This window comes from Poecilia mexicana, unplaced genomic scaffold (genome assembly GCF_051168715.1).
Source record: "Poecilia mexicana isolate PSO_F unplaced genomic scaffold, ASM5116871v1 scaffold_11, whole genome shotgun sequence".
NCBI classification, from domain to species: domain Eukaryota; kingdom Metazoa; phylum Chordata; class Actinopteri; order Cyprinodontiformes; family Poeciliidae; genus Poecilia; species Poecilia mexicana.
This window is the reverse complement of record NW_028263380.1, coordinates 19588519-19610233: the sequence shown is the minus strand read 5'-3', so window position 1 is coordinate 19610233 and position 21715 is coordinate 19588519. Positions and strand designations below refer to the sequence as shown.

Below are 21715 nucleotides of genomic sequence, written 5' to 3'. Positions count from 1 at the left end.
TACTTTTTTTGTGTGGCCATTTTGCACAAGAGAGCTCTACACCCAAAGATACTTTTGGACCTTAATAAATAAATACTTAGAATATCAGAAATATGTGCAATTACCATGCTAATGGTGAAAAATACAAACAAAACAAAATATCATTCTTACATTATGAGATTTTAGTCCTTTCAGAATGAGCTGATTTAAGGCATCCTGTCACTTTAAATCCAAACAAGCTGCTTCTGGCCACTCCCCCAACTCAACTTTTAGACTTTGAAAAGCCTTAGGAGAGCCTCCTGCACAATCGACAATAATGCAGCAAATGGATGGTAAGTCAACAACAAAACACTTTGTTGTCTTTAACAGGCTGGGGTTTGCTGGGGTTGCTAGGTGAGGGGCAGTGCTTGCTGAATTGGGACGTTATGTTTCTGAAATGGCTCATTTTCCAGACACACAAAAAAAAAACAAACAAAAAAAAAACACATCAACTTTATGCCAAAAACGACACACAGTAAGTGATTGGGCAGTTTTTAGAAGCAGTGCAGAGCCAAATGGAAGTACAAAATGTATGCATAATTCATGATTTATGCAAAATGTGAATTTTGCATAAATCACAAAAATATTTTTGTTTGTTAGAATAAAGCCCTGTTTACACAACAATGATCCAATGAAAACAGAATTTTTGTTCAGTTCTAATTACAATCTTTGTTTACACAGTGACGGCACGCATCAAAAAGGTGTAATGCTCTCGCCACGCCACTAGGTGGTGCTAGGTTCTTTGAAACTAAGTGCATGTGTTAAAAAAGAAAAGTCCTACTTGAAAGTACGACGATTTGCGTTTCCAGATCAGGTACCGTTCCCCCATAGATTGGGGAAAAACACGCATTGTGTGCGTCTGATTAGGGCGCATTTGGAGTAAAGTAGGATAACTTTGCTGAAACACCTTGTTTGAGCTTTCACGGTGTCCGTAGTTCTCTAGATAAGAGCGCTGAACAAGCAGCCGTGTATTTTGCCACCTGGGCGGTGCGGAGCGGTGAAGAGACGCTAAGGGAACCGAATCTGATGGGGAAACACGAATTGTATTAACACCAGCATTGTCAGTAGTTTCTTCTTCTTCTGTGGATTGTAGGAAGCAGCTATGTTTTGCTTCATACTATGCATAAGCTGGGGATTCCCTGACATAAAAGATCCATTGATCCTGTTTACAAGACAATGGACATCGGTACGTTTCAGAAACATTGCACTCTGGAACCCGTTTTCAATCTGTGCCGCTGTCAGTGAAAACATACGGTGGTTTTGTGTAAATGTACAGTGCAAACGCAACAAAATTCTTCCATTTTCACCAGAAATCGTTGTCGTGTAAACGGGGCCTAAGTTTATTATTTTCTGAATATCACTGTCTGAAGTTATACATCGCAACTTCAGGTCAGTGATTATGCAGCTTTACTGAATGCACAGATGAAAAATCGTCCTGGAAAATTACAATAAAAATCCAAACAATGGAGTCCAGCGAATGACCAACTGGTTCTGCAGCCCAGAGTTAAGCTGCTGAAAGGTCAAAGGTCACAATCTTTTGGAAGAGGAATGATGTGAAACTTCTGAAAAAATATGCAAGTAAAACGTAAATTAAAGGAAGGTTTTGTTGATTACTAGCTCTGCCTTAATTGTTTCTCTTAACGGATTTAGAAAAAAAAATTAAAACAGTAAAAACCACCAAATCAACAACCGGAATCCCTCCTGGCTGTCCCGGTCTCGGTTTCCACTCCTCCCCACCTTTTCTTTCCGATAAGGCGAAACTCAAAAGACCTGAAAATCCCCTCCAGTCCACCGCACCCTCACCCCTCACCTCATATAAGCCTCCGTCCTCAGAGACAGGCTCACCATTTCAGACCCGCTGGAAAACCCGATCACCTGGAAGAGAGAAGCTTCAGGCCTCTAGAGGGAGGAGGACGATTTATTGGCCAGAAACCAAGAGTGAAATCTACAAAACCAAGATGGGAAAGTTTGTTTTTGCTGTTGTTGCAGCTGTTGCATCTCTGGTGTTGGGTAAGAAAGTTGTGTTCACTTAAACATTACAGGAACACTGTATTTAAATGACAAAAAATATATTAATTAATAAACTTGATCATTATTGTAGTAGTAACTATTTTTTAAATATGTTTGTATTTTATAAATACACTATCAGAGTCATGATTAGCCAGTTTCTTTGATCTTACGAGGGGGATACATAAAATGACCAAACAATGCTCAAATCAGGCAAAATTACCACTTTTATATGTTTATCTCATTGAGAAACTCAGAATTGCAGTCTTCAAATATTTCAGCATCAGCAACATTACTTCACTGGGAGTTTAGCAGGTTTTGCAAATCACATCCGGGTGTAGTCAACAGGATACTGCATCAGGAAAACTACATTTTGAATGAAGGCAAACATTTTGGTGTCTCCTTTATCCCAGCTGAGTCACAGTTTTCTCTGCACTTTCCTGATGTTTGAGTAAAACTCTTTCTTCTGTTTCAGTGGAGTCCCTGTCATGCAACAAGTGCTCCTTCAGTCTGTTGGGGAACTGCTTGAACGCCGTTAATGAGACCTGCCCTTCCACCTCTAATGTGTGTTACACTGGAAGAGCCAGTAAGTGCCGCTTTTTGCCGTTTTAGTCAAAAATTAGCTGAAAGCTTTGGGAAGTCGATCAATCACCTAAACTACTTCCATTCCCAATTGCTACACTGCAGAAACATAAAATCTTACCAAGTGAATTTGGTCTAGTTTTTAGTGCAAACATCTTAGTACAGTTGAAATAAGACAAACCAACTTAAAAGTAACTTTTTACCAAGATGTGTAGAGGCTCGTTTTACGTAAATAATTCCTTAATATTGATGAAAACATGCTAGTTACATTGGCATATTGCTAAACTTATAACATGGGGAAAAAGTCATGTTATAAGTGAAATAATCTGCCAATGGGACTAGAACTGGGTTGCTAGGAGACGGGCTGGGCATGGCTGGTGTTGCTAGGTAACGGCGGAGTGCCAGTTGATTGTGGAACTAGAACTTTTGTCATCAATATTAAGGGATTGTTTACTTAACTGAAGCTCTATATTTTGCTACAAAGTTACTTTTAAGTTAGTTTTGTCTTATTTCAAGTTTACTAAGATACATGCAATAGAAATTAGAGCAAAAATAGTTGGTGAGATTTTGTGTTTTTGCAGTGTAGTGGAGAATTATGCTGCTTTATCTTATACATCCATATGGTACCAAGTCTAGTTTCTACTGAAAATATCTTAGTACCCTTGAAATTAGACAAAAATAACTTACAAGTAACTTTTCAGGGAGATATACAAGCTTGTTTTAAGTAAATAATTCCTTAAAATTGATTTAAAAAGTATTTGGTCCATTGGCGCATTATTTCACTCATAATAAGATATTTTTCCCATGTTGTAAGTGAAATAATTTGCCAAAGTAACTAGTACTTTTTCCAGTGTTATTAAGAAATATAACTTGAAATAAGCTATTTCTTGGTGAAAAGTTACTTGTCAACTGACAAGTAACTTTTTGTCTTTTGTCTTGTTTTAAGTGTGCAAGAAACTAGACTAAAAATACTTGGTAAGATTTAGTGTTTTTGCAGTGTGTAAGCTATCACTTTGAGCAACAGAGTGGAAAATTTGGTTGTAAATCTGGACTTTCCAGTGTGGTGACCCTTTGGGTCAACAGAGCATCAGAAGAAAAGCATTTTTTTTAACTCAATGAAATTAGATAAAATCACCAATTAGATGCAGATGAATAAAAGTGCACAGTTTTCCAAACCCACTGATTTAATTAATCTGTTTCTCTGCAGCGTTCCCGTCCCTGCCAGACTTTGTGGGCTTCAACATCCAGGGCTGCAGGGAAAACACCACCGGCTGTGACGCAACCACCCCTGATACCATGATGGGCGTCACCTACAACACCAAGATCACCTGCTGCTCCACCGAGAACTGCAACCCCATCACACTCAGCGCCGCTCCGTCCAACAAGATGGCCTTCAGCGCCGCCGTCGGAGCAGCCGTCCTGGCCTCCACACTGGGAAGCATTTTGTGATTTAATACGAAAGCTGATCTTTGTGTTTGCACACAACAGGTGCATCTGGATAAAATCAATAATAAAATCAAAGCAATACTAATTTGCTCAGAGCCAGAGGTACTCAGATTATGGTTTAGTTGTTTGCAGATGTTTAAATCGGGGAAGTTGATCAATGGGATGTTTCATAGAAACATTGAGGTTGTTAATCTTTCTTGATGATGTTTTACTTTTTTTGTTTGTGCATTTTTTAATCTAAATTTTTTAAATTCCTGTAAACTTTGTGCCATAATAAACTAAACTACCTCTATCTAGGAAAACTGTCTCTTTGGTGTCTGGGTCTACATTTATGATCACATTAAAGTTTATTTACCTTTATAACTCCTCAACACGTATAGCAAAATACAACATCCAAGTAAAATGATTATTTCTTTGAGGTGATAAAATAATTTAAAAAATAGTCGCATCTTTTATGCAGCTTTTTGTCATTGAAATTCTTGCACCATCTAAGGCTATGACTGTGTGAACTGTGCTGGTTGGACCAAAAAAAGTGGATGAAAAGTAAATTCAGGTCAAATGATTAAAGACAAGAAATAGAAGGAAACATTTAGATTTTAGGATATTGGGATAAACATAATGCAAAATGCTCAGTTCCTACTTCAGACCATTTTTAACACATTTTACTGAATGTAAATAAAGAGTCAGATGCACATGGACACGTAGTTTGTGACATTTCTTAGGTTAATTTCACGTTTCAAACCTTCCAATAATGAGTGTGATGGACAGAACAGTAAAACGACAGTCAGGTTAAATCCCAAAAACATTTTTTGTTAATGTAGCCCAAAAGATCAACTTGGATAAATCATATAAAATAACAATATTGGTAACTGAAATCTATTAACTAAACTGACAACATAAACTCTGATATAACTCAGAAAACAAAAGATTAAATCAAGTCAAACAAGCATAACAGTGTACACTATATATGTGCATTTATTTTACAATAAAGGGTTATATGATAGTGTGAATAAATTAATCCTAAACCAAAACCAATTTTTTGTTACTCTGTAAATTAAATCAAATATTTAATAAAACAAAATATAAGTTTAGTGAAACATACAAATGTCTTTAATTAGACATTACTTGATTTGTGTGACTGTAACTGTAACACACTCAGACAACCTCGTCTGATTTGAAGCTATGCTATCCTAGCTAGCATCTGCTCATCTGATAAGCAGGAAGCTTTCTGTCTGATAGCTTCACGCTATCTTTGCCCTCAGGTGTTGCTCCTGCAGAAAGACAGACATGTAAATCCTCTCCATCCAACCCCAGTGGGTTCATACCTTACTAACTACCTGTTGCATTGCATTCTTCTACAAACACAACATATTTTGTTCTTTTCCTCTAGTTTCTTCCTGTAGCTGGTCTTTCCAGGACCTGGTGAGTTCCTACAGGTCTGGTTTTTACACTAAATAAACCTTTAAACTCAGTGTTTATTGAGTACTTAAAGGTGACCCATTATGCTTCTTTAGGTTAGAATAGTTCTATGGGTTATACAAAACATATTATTAAATTTTTTTGCACACAATCATTCTTCATTAATTAGATTTTAGTCTGCTCAGAAAAGCAGAAGTAGAGCCTCCTGCACAGCCAACAAAAATTATAATTGTGAATCGCATTTATGCTCTAAATATATTAAAGTTAGAAGTCATAAGAAACAGTTCTTACATTTTAGCAAACTCCATGTAGAAAGATTCTTGGCTGGGAATCAAACCCAGGACCTTCTTGCTGCAAGGCAACAGTGCTACCAGCTGTGCCACTGTGCAGCCCAACTATAGTCAACTTACAATGAAATTATGAGAAGTGATCCAGAAAATTGCTTCTACTGCTTTTCTCTTGATTTTGAATGCTTTTATTCCTGCAACTTAATCAAACTTTTTTCCAAATATAAAGATTATTTCTGGAAAAATCTCCTGTGTGCTTGAGTTTACTATATAAAAGATAAGCTCCTGTGTAGATGTTTACTTTCTAACATATTATGAGGTCTGGAAAACTGTAAGAGACCACTTAAAATGATCAGTTTCTCTTATTTTACTGTTTATAGGTTTATGTTTAAGTACAACAAACATTGTTCTTTTCTTCTATGAACTACTGACAACATGTCCACGAAATTCCAAGCAAAAATTTGGTTTCTATTTGCAGAAAATGAGAAATGTTCAAATAATGAAAAATAAGCAGTGCTTTCAGACCTCAAGAATGCAAAGAAAATAAATTTATATTAATGTGGAAACATCAATATTAATGTTTTAACTCAGGAAGAGTTCAGAAACCAATATTTGGTGGAATAACCGGGAGGTTTCAATGGGGTTCAGTGCAGTGGTCCAGCACTGTATGTTCACAGCATCTTCCAGAGTCTATTGAATTAAAATAACATCAATGTATTTATTTATTAATGATTTTAATAATTTTTTTCCTCTATTTGGTAGAATTGCTGATAATTTTTTTGTCCTTTTGTCATTTCATTAAAACATTAGGAAATAAAATCTCACAAGGACCAATAACAATAATAATATCTAAATCATAGTTTTGAAAAATATCCCAAGTAAACATTTCTCAGTACTGTACTGGTTGTAGCTGGTTTTCCATTTAGTGTTTTAAAATACATCGTTCATCAAAGTTGCCCTTGTCCCTACATTTATATCCTACTATAAATAAATCATAAATCTAGAAACAGCTGAGAATTAATCAGAGTGGAAGAACAAGAAGCTTTCTGTAGTTAAAGTTCAACAGGTTCTGCAACTCTGACTCAGCTGCAGCTCATTGTTATGGAGGATGCTGCTGCTGTTAAAGGTTACATTAGGGCAGTGGTTCCCAAACTTTTCCTCCTGGGTCCCCCCAGTGGTTTCCAAACATTTTCTGCCGCCCCCACATGGATCACAAATAGCTGTCTGGGAGCAAAAATTAATGTACGTAGCTGGACATAGACCACAACACCGGTAGCCTACAGGCTACTTGTTAAGCTTAAGGTGCTGTATTGATAATACCTAGTCATCTTTTAGCTAACATTACCTGCATCCAACAGCTTCACTCAACTCAGTCTGTTAGCTTGGGGAAAAAACTGTTTAAAGTTCTTTGCGGTTTGCTGCCATGATCCTAACACACCTGTGGCTCTGCAGAGCAGCAGCAGGTCTCCTTCACAGGTGTAAACGTAGCGCTCATGTTGCGTTTGAAGGCGGCTCGGAAAAACAGGTTACGACATGTTAACAACGGATTAAACAGTTTTAACTGCTGATAAAAGTGACAGAGGACACAAATATGGGAAGTTTGAAAGCCCCTACTGTATCAAATTGACAGGAATAACAGAGAGTTGGCCATTCTCAGGTAAAAACCAAGCGCATACAGCGTTCATGTTTTTTTTTTTTTTTTTTTTTTTGTTTTCATCCAGATGGCTTCCCGCCCCCCCCTGCAATGACACGGCGCCCCCCTAGGGCGCATGCCCCACAGTTTTGGAGCCTCTGCATTAGGGGATAAATTCACACATTTGGTCCTCTTTTGTTTTTTTTTTCAATTATTATATTTATTTATTTACAAAATTTCCTACAAAAAAACCCCAAAACAAATATGGAGCTTTATGTTACAGTAACCTATTTTCAGATTTTTCTGTAATGACGACACTCACAGTTACTTTACACATATTTATATTTTGATTAAGCGCTTAATCAGCAACAAAATCTTACTCGTTACTCCTGCTCATCTCCCTCCTCCTCCGACATTCCTTACAGATAAACAAAACTTGAATAACCCCTTCTCCAATGCATTGTCCCCTCCCCTTCTCCATTTAATATAAATCACTGTCCTCATCAAAGTCCCCATAAGATCATCTGGAAGAGAAGAAACTCCAGGCTTTCACAGGAAGGATTTTCTTTTTGTCTTTGAGCTAAAACTCAGACTCATATCAACCAACTGAGATGGGGAAGGTTATTCTTTCAATTGTTGCAGTTGTTGCATGCTTGGTTGCTGGTGAGTATCTGTGATGTGATTTAATCATTGCTTGATCATGGAATCAAAGTTTAATACATTTTGTGCAAAAACACAAAATCTTACAAAGTATTTTTGGTCTAACTTTTACTGCAAGTATCTTAGCAAACCTGAAATAAATCAAAACTAACTTTAAAGTACATTTTTAGCCACACATAGGAGCTTGTTTTAAGTCAGTAATTCCTAAATATTGATGAAAAAGTGCTGGCTCCATTGACAGATTATTTCACTAATGACATGGGAAAAATGTCTTGTTATACGTTTAATAACCTGCCAATGAAACAAATATGTTTTAAAATCAATATTAAGGAATTATTTACTTAAAACAAGCTCCTATTTCTTGTTAAAAAGATACTTGTAAGGCAGTTTTGTCTTATTTCAAGTTAACTAAGATATTTGCTCTGAAAATTAGACCAAAAATGCTTAAGATTTTGTTTTTGCAGTGTATTTGAGCCTGAACATAATTTATGAGAAAACATTTCTTCAACATTTTAAAATGTTTTTTTTGATAGGAATAATTGGCTTAATAAGAATAATTAGAATATCAAATAAATAAACAAATTTTCACTGTCAAACATCTTAGAATATAAAGGTCAACACATGTTGACAAGGTCAAAAAATGCACCTATATTATTTGTATTAAACAACCCACACCAGCTACATCCAACTTGAGACATCCGACTTTCTAACCTGTTTAAATAAAAGTATTAATGCCTAAAAAAAACCAAGTTGTAGTCTACAAGTCTTTCCATCAGTTGCACACAACATCAAAATCTGTTAAAGGTGTGGTAATGTGGTGACATAATTATTTTTATTTGGTTAGCTTTTTCTGAGGCCAAAGAGCAGCGTGTATTCAGTCAGAAATCAGAAATAATTCAATAGGCAAAAACCTTATTGATTAGAACCAATAAATTGAAAGTGACTTGTTTCAACCCAAATTTATTTACATTAAAAAACTACAATTAATCTCAAACATTGCAAAACCACAAAGTCTTAACAAATATTTACGTCTTGTTTTTAGTGCAAATATGTTAGTGCACTTGAAACAAGACAAAACTACTTACAAATAAGTTTTTAACAAGAAATAGGAGCTTATTTTAAGTCGATAACTCCTTCATGCTTATGAAAAAGGTATTAGTTCCACAATCAACTGGCACTGAGCCGTTTCCTAGCAACCCTAGCCAAGTCCAGCCCGTCACCTAGCAACCCAGTTCTAGTTCCACTGGCAGATTTTTTCCACTTATCACAATATTTTTCTCATGTTATAAGTGAAATAATTTGCCAATGGAACTAGTACTTGTTCCATCTAAGATAAGGATTTATTGATTTAAAACAAGCTTCTATATCTTCCCGAAAAGTTACTTGTAAGTTAGTTTTGCTTTATTTCAAGTGTACTAAGATATTTGTACTAGAAACTAGACCAAAAATACTTGGTAAGATTTGGTGTTTTTGCAATGGCAGTACACAAGCAATGAATGTAAACATTCCTTTATTTTGAATCATTTTGCTTTACACAAATGAACACAACTGAATACAAATGCTGTATATTTTTCATGCTTCCTCCTGATAAATGTATTTTTTGAATGTATTTTCAGTGGAGTCCCTGACCTGCAACACCTGCTCCTTTAGTGTGCTTGGTTACTGCCTGAATCCGTCTACTGAGAATTGCCCAGCCAATGTGACCCAATGTTTCACTACAACATTGAGTAAGTAGTTGTCTAAAAATCTCCCACGGCGTAGCAACTGTAGTTTACCTGTTTGCATTTCTGGCAGTCGGGCGAGTATTTCCAGTTTCACAAAGTTTCCTAGCAGGAGAGTAAGGACAAAAAAGAAAGGTTAGGGAGGCGGGAAGGAACATTTTCAGCAGAAAAAGCAATAACATCTCTTGTTAAGTATCCGTTAGGCTATATTCACACTGCAGCCTGAAGTGACCCAATTTGGATTTTTTTTTTGTCTTAATGCGACCTGTATCTGACCTTTTCATGACAGTCTGAACAACACAGATCTGATTTTTTTCTAATGTGACCAAGACCACTTGGGTATCCGATATGTATCTAATCTTTTCAAATGTGACCTGAATCTGAACGGCGAGGCCGCGTTCATCCTACTGGACGACATTGATACTCAACAAACGTCACTATTCTGCACAAGTGGGAAGAAAAACAGCAACCATGGCGGACTGTAATGAGGATTAAGTTGTTAATGTGCTGGCTCTGGTCAAACAACAACTTCAAAATCATAAGATACGATCCATCATGTTTACTTCCGCAAACACTAAGCTCTTCTTCTTCTTCTTTTTTATCGCGGTTGGTAAAACACCTAGCACGCTCTTTACGTGTGATGTTATTGCGCCCTCTACTGTGCGGGACACTTTCAGGTCGTTTACAGTTCATCAAATACAAGTCGTACATATTTAGAGGTGTGAACAACCACACCAAAAAAAATCAGATTGGACAAAAAAATCCGAACTGGGTCACTTCAGATTGCAGTGTGAACGCAGTCGTATTCTTCACTGTCTGATCTATCTCAATCATTTCTTTACAGAGTTTCCCAGACTCACCAACTTCAATGGTTTTGGCTATCATGGCTGCACTACGATCAACGAAACCTGTGGCATATCATTCAATGGCACTTTTGTGGTCGCTGCATACACATTCGATAACAAATGCTGCCAGACAGATAAGTGTAACATCATTGCTGTCAGTGGAGCCACAACAACCAAGATGACCTTCACTGCTGCCATCGGTGGAGCCATCCTCGCCTCTGTGTTGGGAAGCATGTTGTAATGAGATTACCTAAAAACTCCCAGCTTGTTCTCTTTAAACTCATTTGTGCAATTTAGAAATGTTTCTACATTTTATTTTAAGAAAAAGCCTGTTTGAAAATAAATCTTTGGAGAAATCAAACACTGAAGCAAAACTTGGCCTGATTCACAGATGCCAATGTCATGGTAGCTGACCAATGAGATGTTTCATAGAAACATTGAGTTTAAACATACTTCATAATGATGTTTTGCTTCATAATTCTCAAAAATCAAATTGTTTTAATCTCTGTAGCCTCTTGATTATAACAATGTAAATCAATAAAATCAGAGTACAGACGTCTGTTGTGTCCGTGAGTCCTTCATCAGCTACATAAGACATGTTTATTTATTTAACCAGTTAAGTCTCACTGAGATGAAGTTTCTCAAGAGACCTGACCAGCAGCAGCACAGCGACAACTACAGTACATTTCATAAAACTACAGATATGAAAACATAAGTACAAACCGGATTCCAAAAAAGTTGGGACACTAAGCAAACTGTGAATAAAAACTGAATGCAATGATGTGGAGATGGCAAATGTCAATATTTTATTCGTAATAGAACATAGATAGCAGATCAAAAGTTGGAAGACCAATTAACACTAATTAGGTCAATTGACAACATGATTGGGTATAAAAAGAGCTTCTCAGAGTGTCAGTGTCTCTCTGAAGCCAAGATGGTAAGAGGATCACCAATTCCACCATTGTTGCACAGAAAGATAGTGCAGCAATACCAGAATGCTGTTACCCAGCGTAAAATAGCAAAGACTTTTAAGTTATCGTCATTAACCGTGCATAACATCATCAAAAGATTCAGAGAATCTGGAACAATCGCTGTGCGTAAGGGTCAAGGCCATAAAACTCTACTGGATGCTCGTGATCTCCGGGCCCTTAAACGTCACTGCACCTCAGACAGGAATGCCACTGTTAAGGAAATAACAGCATGGGTTCATGAATACTTCCAGAAAGCATCGTCAGTGAACACAATCCACCGTCCCATCCGCCGCTGCCAGCTGAAACTCTACAATGCAAAGAGGAAGCCATTTCTAAGCAGCTCCACAAGCTCAGCCGTTTGCACTGGGCCAGGAGTCATTTAAAATGGAGTGAAGCAAAATGGAGGACTGTTCTGTGGTCAGATGAGTCACGATTTGAAGTTCTTTATGGAACACTGGGACGCCACGCCATCCGGACTAGAGAGGACAAGGATAACCCAAGTTGTTATCAACGCTCTGTTCGGAAGCCTGCATTGATAGAGATTTTTTGGTATTATTATTTTGTTCATATTCAGTCTAATGTTAAGATTTTTAGTCTAAAGTGTTCTCTTCCTTATGTGTGTATAAACTGACCTGGAGGTCACAACTGTCTGTTCATTTTCATGTGAGACAGTTAACTCTGTGTTTCTCAGACCTTAAATTCTTAACCAGAATACCTCCTAACTTAAGATGTTAATCTTCTTCTTTATTGACAGTTTGACCTAGAGATGAACTGGGCTCAGACCGTAGATCAGATATCACACCTGGAACTGAGTTGCTGGTTTGTTTGGGTTAAATGTTTTACGACCTCTGTTGTTTTCCTGACTGCTCTGCTTGTGACAATAAAACAGGGGCTCACGCGGAAGCAGATCAGAATTCTCTGTGAACGGCCTGGAGAGGCGGTTGGCGGAGATTTCTCCTTTTGCAAAAGCCTTGCCTTAAAATTCATATATGTTGTCTGTGGTTCTTTAATATAGGTTCAAGAAAAAGTACCTATCATGCATCACTGATGGTATGGGGTTGCATGAGTGCTTGTGGCCTGGACAGCTTGCATGTGCACCATCCATCCATCCATCCATCCATCCATCCATCCATCCATCCATCCATCCATCCATCCATCCATCCATCCATCCATCCATCCATCCAATTTTATTTGTATAGCACATTTCAGCAGCAAGGCATTTCAAAGTGCTTTACATAATTAAAATAAAAACAGCATGTGACAGTGAATAAACAGTTAGAAAGACAAAGAGAATTTTTTTCTCTTTTTTAAAAAGAAAAAAAAAGGTTAAAAAAGATAAGAACATTAATGCAGAGAACTAGAAAATTCCTGCAGAAATTTTAAGAGGCCTGCCAAAGTGTGCCCGTCGGTTTGGACCTAGCGTTCCGATGCTAAAAATTAGCCTTAATGCTAAAGAAAGCTTCAATGTAGTCAATAACCTGTGGAGAGTCAGAAGCATGTGGACTAAGCTGTACTTGTACCATTCAGTATGTTGCATACGGTAAAATTAGCCAAAATGCTAATAATAGCATGAATGGTATCAGTAGAATGTGGGGTATCACTACCATGTTGTCACCCATTGACTCAGTCCAATCAGTATTCTAAACATGGCTAATAAGTAAATAAATTGGCTAAAAGCTTATTTTAGGTAAAATGCTAATGCGTGCAAGGAAGTGCACTAGTGGGTGGCAGTGAAATGCTAATGTTTGTGCTGATGTTAATGAACTGCCTTGCTGCGCAAGGCAGTTCACTATCCTGAGAAAAAAAACATAAAAGAAGAAGAATATTTTTGCACCACCTGCGGCGGTGCACTGACGTGAGGGGAGTATGCAGGCTTTTATTTTGAAACTTTCAGTAAGCTTCATTTGAAATGGCAACACTAATCCCATGTGTAACAGTGGTTTGGTTAAACCAGTTATCTAACACAAAAAAGAGCAATTACATGGCGTAAAAATTGTCAAGGCTTTTATTTTGAAAATTTTCAATAAGCTTCATTTGAAATTCTAATTCCATGTGTAATAGTGATCGGGTTAAATCAGTTATATGATGCTCAAAGCACAAGTAGTTTATAATACCAGCCAACTCCTCCTCTATAGTAACAGACAGTTCCGCCATGTTGTAGTTCTGACATGCTGCTCAGGCCTCTGTTTTAACTGAGTCTTGGCCACAGATAGAACTACAGTTATGGCAGTTATGGCTGCTGGTTTGTAGTCCAAACCAGTAGCTCTGCCTTTCTCTGGATTCTGTTGCTATAGCGATTGGCCCTCAGCCAACTGCTGTGTGTGTGAGAGACAGGAAGCTGGGGAAGGATTTCTATCTTTGAGACACCCATGAAATGCTAATGTTAATGAACTGCCTTGCGCAGCAAGGCAGTTCACTATCCTGAGAAAACAAACATAAAAAAAGATTTATATTATTGCACCGCCTATGGCGGTGCGCTTTCATGAGTGGAATATGCAGAGTTTTATTTTGAAACTTTCAGTAAACTTAATTTTCATAACCACACTAATTTAAATGTGTAACAGTGGTTTGGTTAATCCACCTGTATAAAGCCCAAAACAGGAAGTAGTTCTAAGTGCCAGCTGAGGCCTCCTCTGTAATAATAGACCCTTTTCACAGTGACGTCAGACAATGGCCGCCATAACTCAAAACTGGGTATCTTTACTTCCGGTGTGATTTTGCCTTGGGAACCAAACTGAAAAATTCCCGCATTCTCATAATCTTAAGGATATAATAAAAGGTAAGTTTAATAATAACAGCATTTAAGTGTTAGATAGCTGTTATTAATCATTGTAAATTCACCATTCTCTAACTGTGTATAAAATAAACAGCCTCCGATCGGAGAGTAAACCACCTAGCAGCAGCTTTAGCCACATTGAGGAAAAAATATACTCTCTGTCAGTGCTGTAACGTTTAGAGGTTCACTTTCTGTATTTTATAAAACAGTGTTTACGTGTTAGATAACCGTTATTAGTCATTGTCAATTTACCATTCTCCAACTGTATTCAAAGGAACCAGCCTCCGATCATGAGTAAACCAGCTAGCAGCAGCTTTAGCCACAGTTAGGAAACATCCACCGCCGCCTGTCAGTGATGTAACGTTTAGAGGTTCATTTTCTGTATTAATGGAAAATAAAGGACAGCTTCCAACAACGTTGTTTAGAATAGTATTTTAAATATTCTGGGGCTGATTATGTATCTCTGCTCATTTCCAAGCTCAAATGAGCAACTTCACGTTCAAACACAAGTCCCCCAAAAAACGCGACCGGTGAGCCATTATTTTTTATGAGTTTAGAAAAAACAAGACAAAAGCCACAAATAACAGTTGGGCTTGACGACATTTCTGTTTTTCCAGCAACAAAATGTGCATCTCCATGCACTGTTCATGTTTCTGTGGCTGCTAACTGTCAGAGAGCATCTCCCAAAGACGCACAGAAGGAATAAAAATAAATACAAAAGAAAATATTAATGCGCAGTGATTTGGATAAATAACTTTAATCTGATTACTGGATTTGAAATACGAACTCATTAGATTATTCGTTACCGAAAAAGTGGTCCGATTAGAGGAAGGCATTACAAAGCAGCGGCGGCACCGGACATCTCTGCTTATAACAAACAAACCCCTATTTTATGGGATGAGTGGCAACTCCAGTCTATAATTTAAGAATCTGATCAAGATTAGAGCCTAAAACGTTATAGTTCAAAAACAGTAAAAAGTTCTGGTTAAGGAACAGTTATGTCACGTAGTTAGCTAGCTAACAAAATCCATTAATGCTACGCTAACGGTTATGCAAAACAAAAATACCTACCTTCATAGTAAAACAGGTATTGTTCAGTGAAGAATTTGTAGCCTTTGTCTAATTTAGATTTTGTTATCAGAGAAAATTGGTTTGCAAATTGTGATATATCTTCAAATCTTATTTTAGGCAAATGTTTTAGAGACTGTGTAAACTCCATGCTCCGGTGTTCTGTCTGATCAACATATGCTGTCAGATATATACATATATATCTCTTTATCTCTCTCTCTCTATCTCTCTCTCTCTCTCTCTCTCTCTCTCTCTATCTATATATATATATATATATATATATATATATATATATATATATATATATATATATATGTGAAATAGACAACTTTATCATTACTTACTATGTACACCGGAACTAAGGATACACAGCTTCGAGCCAAAACGGAAGTTGTGTGACGTCATGTGAAAAGGGTCTATTGAGTGTTCCGCCATGTTGTAGTTCTGACCTTCTGCTCTGCCCTCTGTATTAAAGTGTTCCGCCATGTTTAGAACTACAGTCTTTGGCCGTTTCTCAATATGCGTTCTTGTCTGTACTTGTGTTCTCGCGTCCTCGTGAAACGTCATCGACAGCGGCCCAAGTACTGTTCCAATGGGCTCTTTGCACCTAAGGCGTTGACGTCACATCTCCAGGAGCTAATGCGGCTCACTTTTTTCCGCTTTCAGTTACCATGACTGGTAGAAAAGACTAAGTCGTATTTCAGATGCAAAAAAACAATACTATTAACATTGTTGTCTTCCTAATATAATGGGCTTTTAAGTTTTCGTTAATTTCCAAGCGATCCTGAATTAAGAAGATGGCTTGTAAATATCTGTTGCTACCAGCTAACGCCGCACAGCAAAGTTTGCAGCCTTCACTTCACTCCGGATCAGCCTAAAACTACCGGGGATACGGATGGTAAATAAAGGAGCCTCCCTGAGTTATTTCCATGGAATCACTTCTATATTCAGCCTTAAAGAGTTTATGGGAACGAGAGAGCAGACCAGAGCCAGACAGCCGAGCGACTGATCCGGCTGTACATCCTGCTGTAAACACCGTCCTATCTGAGCTCTGAACAAGAAACATGCAAAGGTAATAAAACGAAATAACACGGAGACATGAAGCAACACGGTCATATTTTTCTAAAAGCAGCAACTTGAACCTGAACAGCTGAACCAGATCTCTGACACCAGAGCTGCGCTACTGTCAAGCTATGAGGCTTGTTGAGCTCCGTCAGGCTTCGGAAGTAAAAAGCCCGAACCGGAACCTCCCCGTTAGTCTGTGACACTAACGACAATAAACACACATAATATACTTGAAAATTAGATAAATACATTGTCTGTTAGAATGTTTAGATACTTAAATAGCACATTTTACAAGAACAATGTCCGAGAATATTGCCTACTAGCATAAGCTAACGTTAATGTTAGCCACAAAGTTTAAGTAAAACTCACCTTCGTGTCAGTGAATGTATAACGAGGCGAACATCTTAAAACCTTTCTCCAGCTGACTTGTTGGGGCTTCGGATCGATGTACAAACCTTGGCCAAGCCCTGCAGCACCTAATGTAAAAGGCCATTTTCAATAGATCGGAAACAATCGAGCCGCTTTACCCCGAACGCGGAAGCTGAGGTGCAAAGAGCCCATTCAAAGTACACATCCAAGCAAGAACGCTCAAAATACCCGGATGTGTTCTTGCTCCGCCCATTTTATCGAGGAGGCATCAATGCATCCTTCTGCGGACTTGAGGCAGCAAGATATCCCACAATGCAATGCGCCACCAGCAGCGGTAAATATAGAAGGTCAGTACAGAAATGTATTGCATTTTTACCACCATTAATTGCCACGAAAACTCATTTAAATTTCTTTTTAGGCGACAAAGTAGACCTTATAGCTTCGTCTATTCATTCAGTTCATCCAGAATATTCTTACTTTAATAATTGCTACGGAGTTTTTCGGAGTAGCATAGCTCCGCTAACAGACCGGAGGAGCTGCCAGCTTAACGGGCGGTTGGAACGTGTTTTCCCCGCTAACCGCAGCCTGTTTTCAGCAAGTGACTGTTGTTTTCCGCTGCTTATTATCTGTTCTATTTTTTATATTTATTTAGTTAATATTGGTATTTTATAAATTGTGTTGACACAGACTTTCAAAATCAATTAGTTTCACTCGCTAATTAACTGTTTTGGGGCATTTAAATTCGTAGTAAGAAAAATATTTTAATACAATGTCCCTTCATGATTAGAGAATCATACTTTAATTTGTAAATAAAAAAAAACACATTTCCCTTGGATTGGTATTTCATGTATGAGAGTGAACTCTTATTTTTCATTGTTTTGTGCAGGCAGCTCTTCAGGTGAGCAGACTGCAGCTCCAGATTTACTTCAAGCTTCCCAAAAACTCCTGGAGGTTCTCTTCATCCCCGTGTCCTGCCAATGTTCTCTTCACTGTCTCTTCATCTTCTTAGAAGAAAAAAAACTATTAAATTATGGTAATATTTGCTTTTGACAGTCACTGAATTTCCTGGAGTTATTGACTGATTATCTGCTTGTTTTTGTTTATTTATTTTTTTGTTATTCTAATAAACATATTCCTACAAAAATTATGTTTCTCTTTCAATGCTGGTATCTTACTAGAGTATACTTGATTATGATAACAAAGTAAACATAAGTTTGTTAATGAGTGTTTAGTAGTTTTAAAATAACCATCCAGTTGTGTAACAGGAACTCTGGCCAGATGCAGGTTGGTAAAACATTAAATATAAAATAATTGTTTTAACTTTCCCTGTTTATGAATCCCTGGCAAACCTGGGGAATAAGGAAGAAATCAGTTAACTGCATGACAGGCTGGCCACCATCTATTATGATTTTTCATTTGAAATAAATATTTTATAAGCAAATATTCTGATGAAGGTGGCAAACAAGATTCAAGCTTCACTGGTAACAGAAGTCTGAGGTGATATATTGTTTTTTATTAAGCTTTTTTCAATCAGTAATAAAAAAACTTAATCCCGTTGAAGGTGTTTCTACTTAGAAATTACTTTTCCTTAATTATGTATATTTGATATCTGTTAATATTTGTCCCAATTATAAAATTATCCAGTCCCAATTGTTAAATTGTTCAGTTTAACACAGGAATCATCCTGTGTTAAATTGAATTTATTGAAATTTACGCTAGTTGAGTGACGTCATCAAGAACGCCCTGTTCCAATTGGCGAACTAGCATACTGCGTCCTTGTGAACTCGGTAACTTGCGGGAACGTACTTGCCAAGAACTCAAGCAGTGGTGGGAAATAACGAAGTACAAGTACTTCGTTACTGTACTTAAGTACAATTTTCGTGTATCTGTACTTTACTGAAGTAGATTTAATAATGGATACTTTCTACTTTTACTCCACTACATTTTACAGTAAGTATCTGTACTTTCTACTTCACTACATTTCTACAAAAGTGTCGCGTTACTCGTTACATCCAAGTCGCGTTGCGCTTTTTGTCCGTTAAAATGTGAAATTCACGGACTTAAGGTGGCGCCGTAAAATCCAAGCAGTAACGTGACTTACGTGTCTGTTGTCACCCATCGCCTCCACCTTTACTTGAACGCGGAGCTCCAGACATGCGCAGTGGTTTCCTCTGAGCGGGAGAAGATGTCTGTCTAATCGTCAGTAATATAATAAATCATAAAATATGGCGACATGTAAAACCAGCAGCGCTTCGCTTTCACAGACGGTGGGGACTTCGTCCAACTTTTAGCGTCACTTGGAAGGAAAGCTTAAAGAAAGGTCAGATCTGTGGACGTGATGCTAGCAAAGCTAGCTGTACTGAGACACATGTTGGATCTGCGATGAAAAAAAAAGTTGTCACCCATGCGCTGAATTATTGTGTGGAGGTGTTGACTGAGGTGTCGCATTTATAGGACAACGCTGTGACCAAAGTGCATTATAGTGATATGACATTCAGGAACGACCCGATTCTTCTGGACGGATCTTTACTGATTAAATTTATTTAAGCTCTAAGTATTTAATGTCTAGGTGTTTTATGGGAATGTGGATCTTTCAGATCAATCTGAGAAGCAATTTTGATGGGTAAAACTTATTTTTTTGTGTCACGTAGCGCGGGGTGCTGGTCTTGACTTGGTCTTGGGTAGGTGGTCTTGACTACAACTCTGCTACGTGGCTCCTGGTTGCATGTCCTCACCCACCCACCTTCTTTCCATCCCCTTTCCGTTGGATTTCTTTAAAAATAAAAGCCACTAGTGGCAAAAAAAAAAAAGTGAAGTTCATGTTATGTTAGGAGACAAGATGTTTCCATCCCTGAAATTATGATGCATAGAATCACATATCTAAGTCTAAACTATGTTACAGAGAGTAAACATAATAAAAACATGCTTTATCTGTGGCATTGTTCATTAAAATGGCACATTTCTGCTGTATTCAAATTAAATACGATCGGTTCACTTAATGATATTGTATTAGGGATTAGGTAATGCATTCAGCAAGTACTTTTACTTTTAATACTTAAGTATTTTTAAAAGCCAGTACTTGTTTACTTTTACTTAAGTGCAAATGTTAATGTTGTAGTTTTACTTTTACTTAAGTACATTTTTGTCTGTGTATTTGTACTTTTACTTAAGTACATTTTTTGAGTACTTTCTCTACCACTGAATTCAAGAACGTCCTTGCGTTCTTGAGTACTGAGAAACGGCCTTTGTAGCCCAAACCAGCAGCCTGCCTTCCTCAGTATTCTGTTGCTATAGCGATAAAACTTCTGTAACTGCTGTGTGTATGTCAGAGACTTTATCTAACTTTATGAGACACCCAGTCAGTTTTAATGGAAAAAGCAGTCCGAACAACTGCTTTCCGTTCAGGATCCGTAAGGCCGATCCAAAAACCGTTTGAAGCATATGAGAGGGCTATTTGTCGTCTCATTTAGTACCGCGATTCATATCTGTAGCTTATTCACAGTAATTGCTAGGGCTGAAACGATTCCTCGAATGATTCGAGTACCTCGATTACTAAAATTCCTCGAGGAAAATTTACCTGCCTCGAAGCTTCGTTAATTTATGTTTTATTAGTTAGCGCACCGTGTTCCGGCCGGGACTTCATTTGCGTTGCGCGGAGCTCTCACTTCCGCCTCTGAGTTGTTGACAAAAGCTAAGTCTCAGCGGCATAAAGTCCAATCTTCAAGATTGGCCCGTGGGGATTTTATTGATTGATGGTAATGCCCGACTTTTTATCGTTTTTTGGGGAACCAATAAGCATCCTTAAAATGACTGGGGGAATGCCTGGAGTACGGCAGCATTTCTCCTCCGGGGCTGCTGGTTGAAAGCGAACGGCGGGAAGAGCGCTGAGGTGAGCGGATAGACTGAACAGGGCGGGTGGCTGAGTAGCTGATGCTTACCGTGTAAATGTAGCTTTACCGACGAACCGCACAATAAATTTCATATCCCGGTCTGAAGAAACGGGTGGCGGAGCGCATCGTACATGGCTGGTAGATGAGTTTCTGAGTGTGACCAGTGAAGGTGTCGTGTTCGTCCCCCGGTCTAACGGTTCGTCAGTCCGCTGGTCTATTTCCTCCCCTCCACCCCATGTTCGTTCATTCGCCCTCTCCTCCCAGTCCAGGCGGCATTTCCCGTATTTTCAAACCCAAAGCGTGAAAGGTTAGGTGGCAAGGTGAGTTTAATTAATCTATTAAACTCACTGAAGATGAATACATAAACTAAAAGCTGGATTGTAGACATTTTTTATAAGCATATTTGTGAGCCTGCCCCTTTGTTATTAAATTCAATATAATTTCAGATTTTTCTATAACTTTTCTTCTGGTTAACTTAGAAAGTGAGCTGTTATTGTTACAGGTTAGTTTTCTAAACTACAAAAAAGCAACTGTTAGGGATGCTCAAATATGAAAAATTGGACTGATATTGATATCTGATAGTAACACCGGTATTATGCCAGATTTACCAATATTTCATTTTATAATTTTTTTTTATCCGATTACTCGATTAATCGTAAGAATAATCGATAGATTACTCGATTACTAAAATATTCGTTTACAACAGCCCTACCAGTGATGAGAGAAAAAAGGTGTGCGCTGAGCTCAGAAATTTTTCAGAAAAGTCTGAAAATGAATGGTGGAGTGCCTGAAGATACCCTGTCACTTGATTTTGCTCTGAAGCACCTTGACAGAAAACCGTCAGCCCTAGAGAAATTTCGAAAACATTTTACCGGAGCAGGCATGCGTATCAATGTCATGACCGACTTTCATACCGATAGACCAATTTTTGCACCCATGAGAGCAATTTCAAAATTAT

General features: G+C 37.8%; 2 protein-coding genes across 2 annotated transcripts; both read left to right on the top strand.

The window, feature by feature from the left end:
- The first annotated feature begins 117 nt into the window (after positions 1-117).
- LOC148156486 (uncharacterized) lies at positions 118-4358 on the top strand. The gene is made up of 3 exons (XM_088010388.1): positions 118-2028; positions 2501-2611; positions 3815-4358. The coding sequence occupies exons 1-3, from the start codon at positions 1977-1979 to the stop codon at positions 4054-4056; spliced, it is 405 nt and encodes a 134-aa protein (XP_087866514.1). The 5' UTR covers positions 118-1976; the 3' UTR covers positions 4057-4358.
- Positions 4359-7894: 3536 nt separating this feature from the next.
- Positions 7895-11177, top strand: LOC148156485 (uncharacterized). Its single transcript, XM_088010386.1, has 3 exons — positions 7895-8055; positions 9669-9779; positions 10618-11177. The coding sequence occupies exons 1-3, from the start codon at positions 8004-8006 to the stop codon at positions 10857-10859; spliced, it is 405 nt and encodes a 134-aa protein (XP_087866512.1). The 5' UTR covers positions 7895-8003; the 3' UTR covers positions 10860-11177.
- The last annotated feature ends 10538 nt before the right edge of the window (positions 11178-21715 follow it).

What these genes read in the sequence shown, in the direction of transcription:
- LOC148156486 (XM_088010388.1), top strand. Translation starts at nt 1,977, where the DNA reads ATGGGAAAGTTTGTTTTTGCTGTTGTTGCAGCTGTTGCATCTCTGGTG. An exon ending in TGTTGCATCTCTGGTGTTGG is followed by an intron (nt 2,029 to 2,500) that starts GTAAGAAAGTTG and finishes CTTCTGTTTCAG; the next exon opens with TGGAGTCCCTGTCATGCAAC. An exon ending in GTGTTACACTGGAAGAGCCA is followed by an intron (nt 2,612 to 3,814) that starts GTAAGTGCCGCT and finishes GTTTCTCTGCAG; the next exon opens with CGTTCCCGTCCCTGCCAGAC.
- LOC148156485 (XM_088010386.1), top strand. Translation starts at nt 8,004, where the DNA reads ATGGGGAAGGTTATTCTTTCAATTGTTGCAGTTGTTGCATGCTTGGTT. An exon ending in TGTTGCATGCTTGGTTGCTG is followed by an intron (nt 8,056 to 9,668) that starts GTGAGTATCTGT and finishes ATGTATTTTCAG; the next exon opens with TGGAGTCCCTGACCTGCAAC. An exon ending in ATGTTTCACTACAACATTGA is followed by an intron (nt 9,780 to 10,617) that starts GTAAGTAGTTGT and finishes ATTTCTTTACAG; the next exon opens with AGTTTCCCAGACTCACCAAC.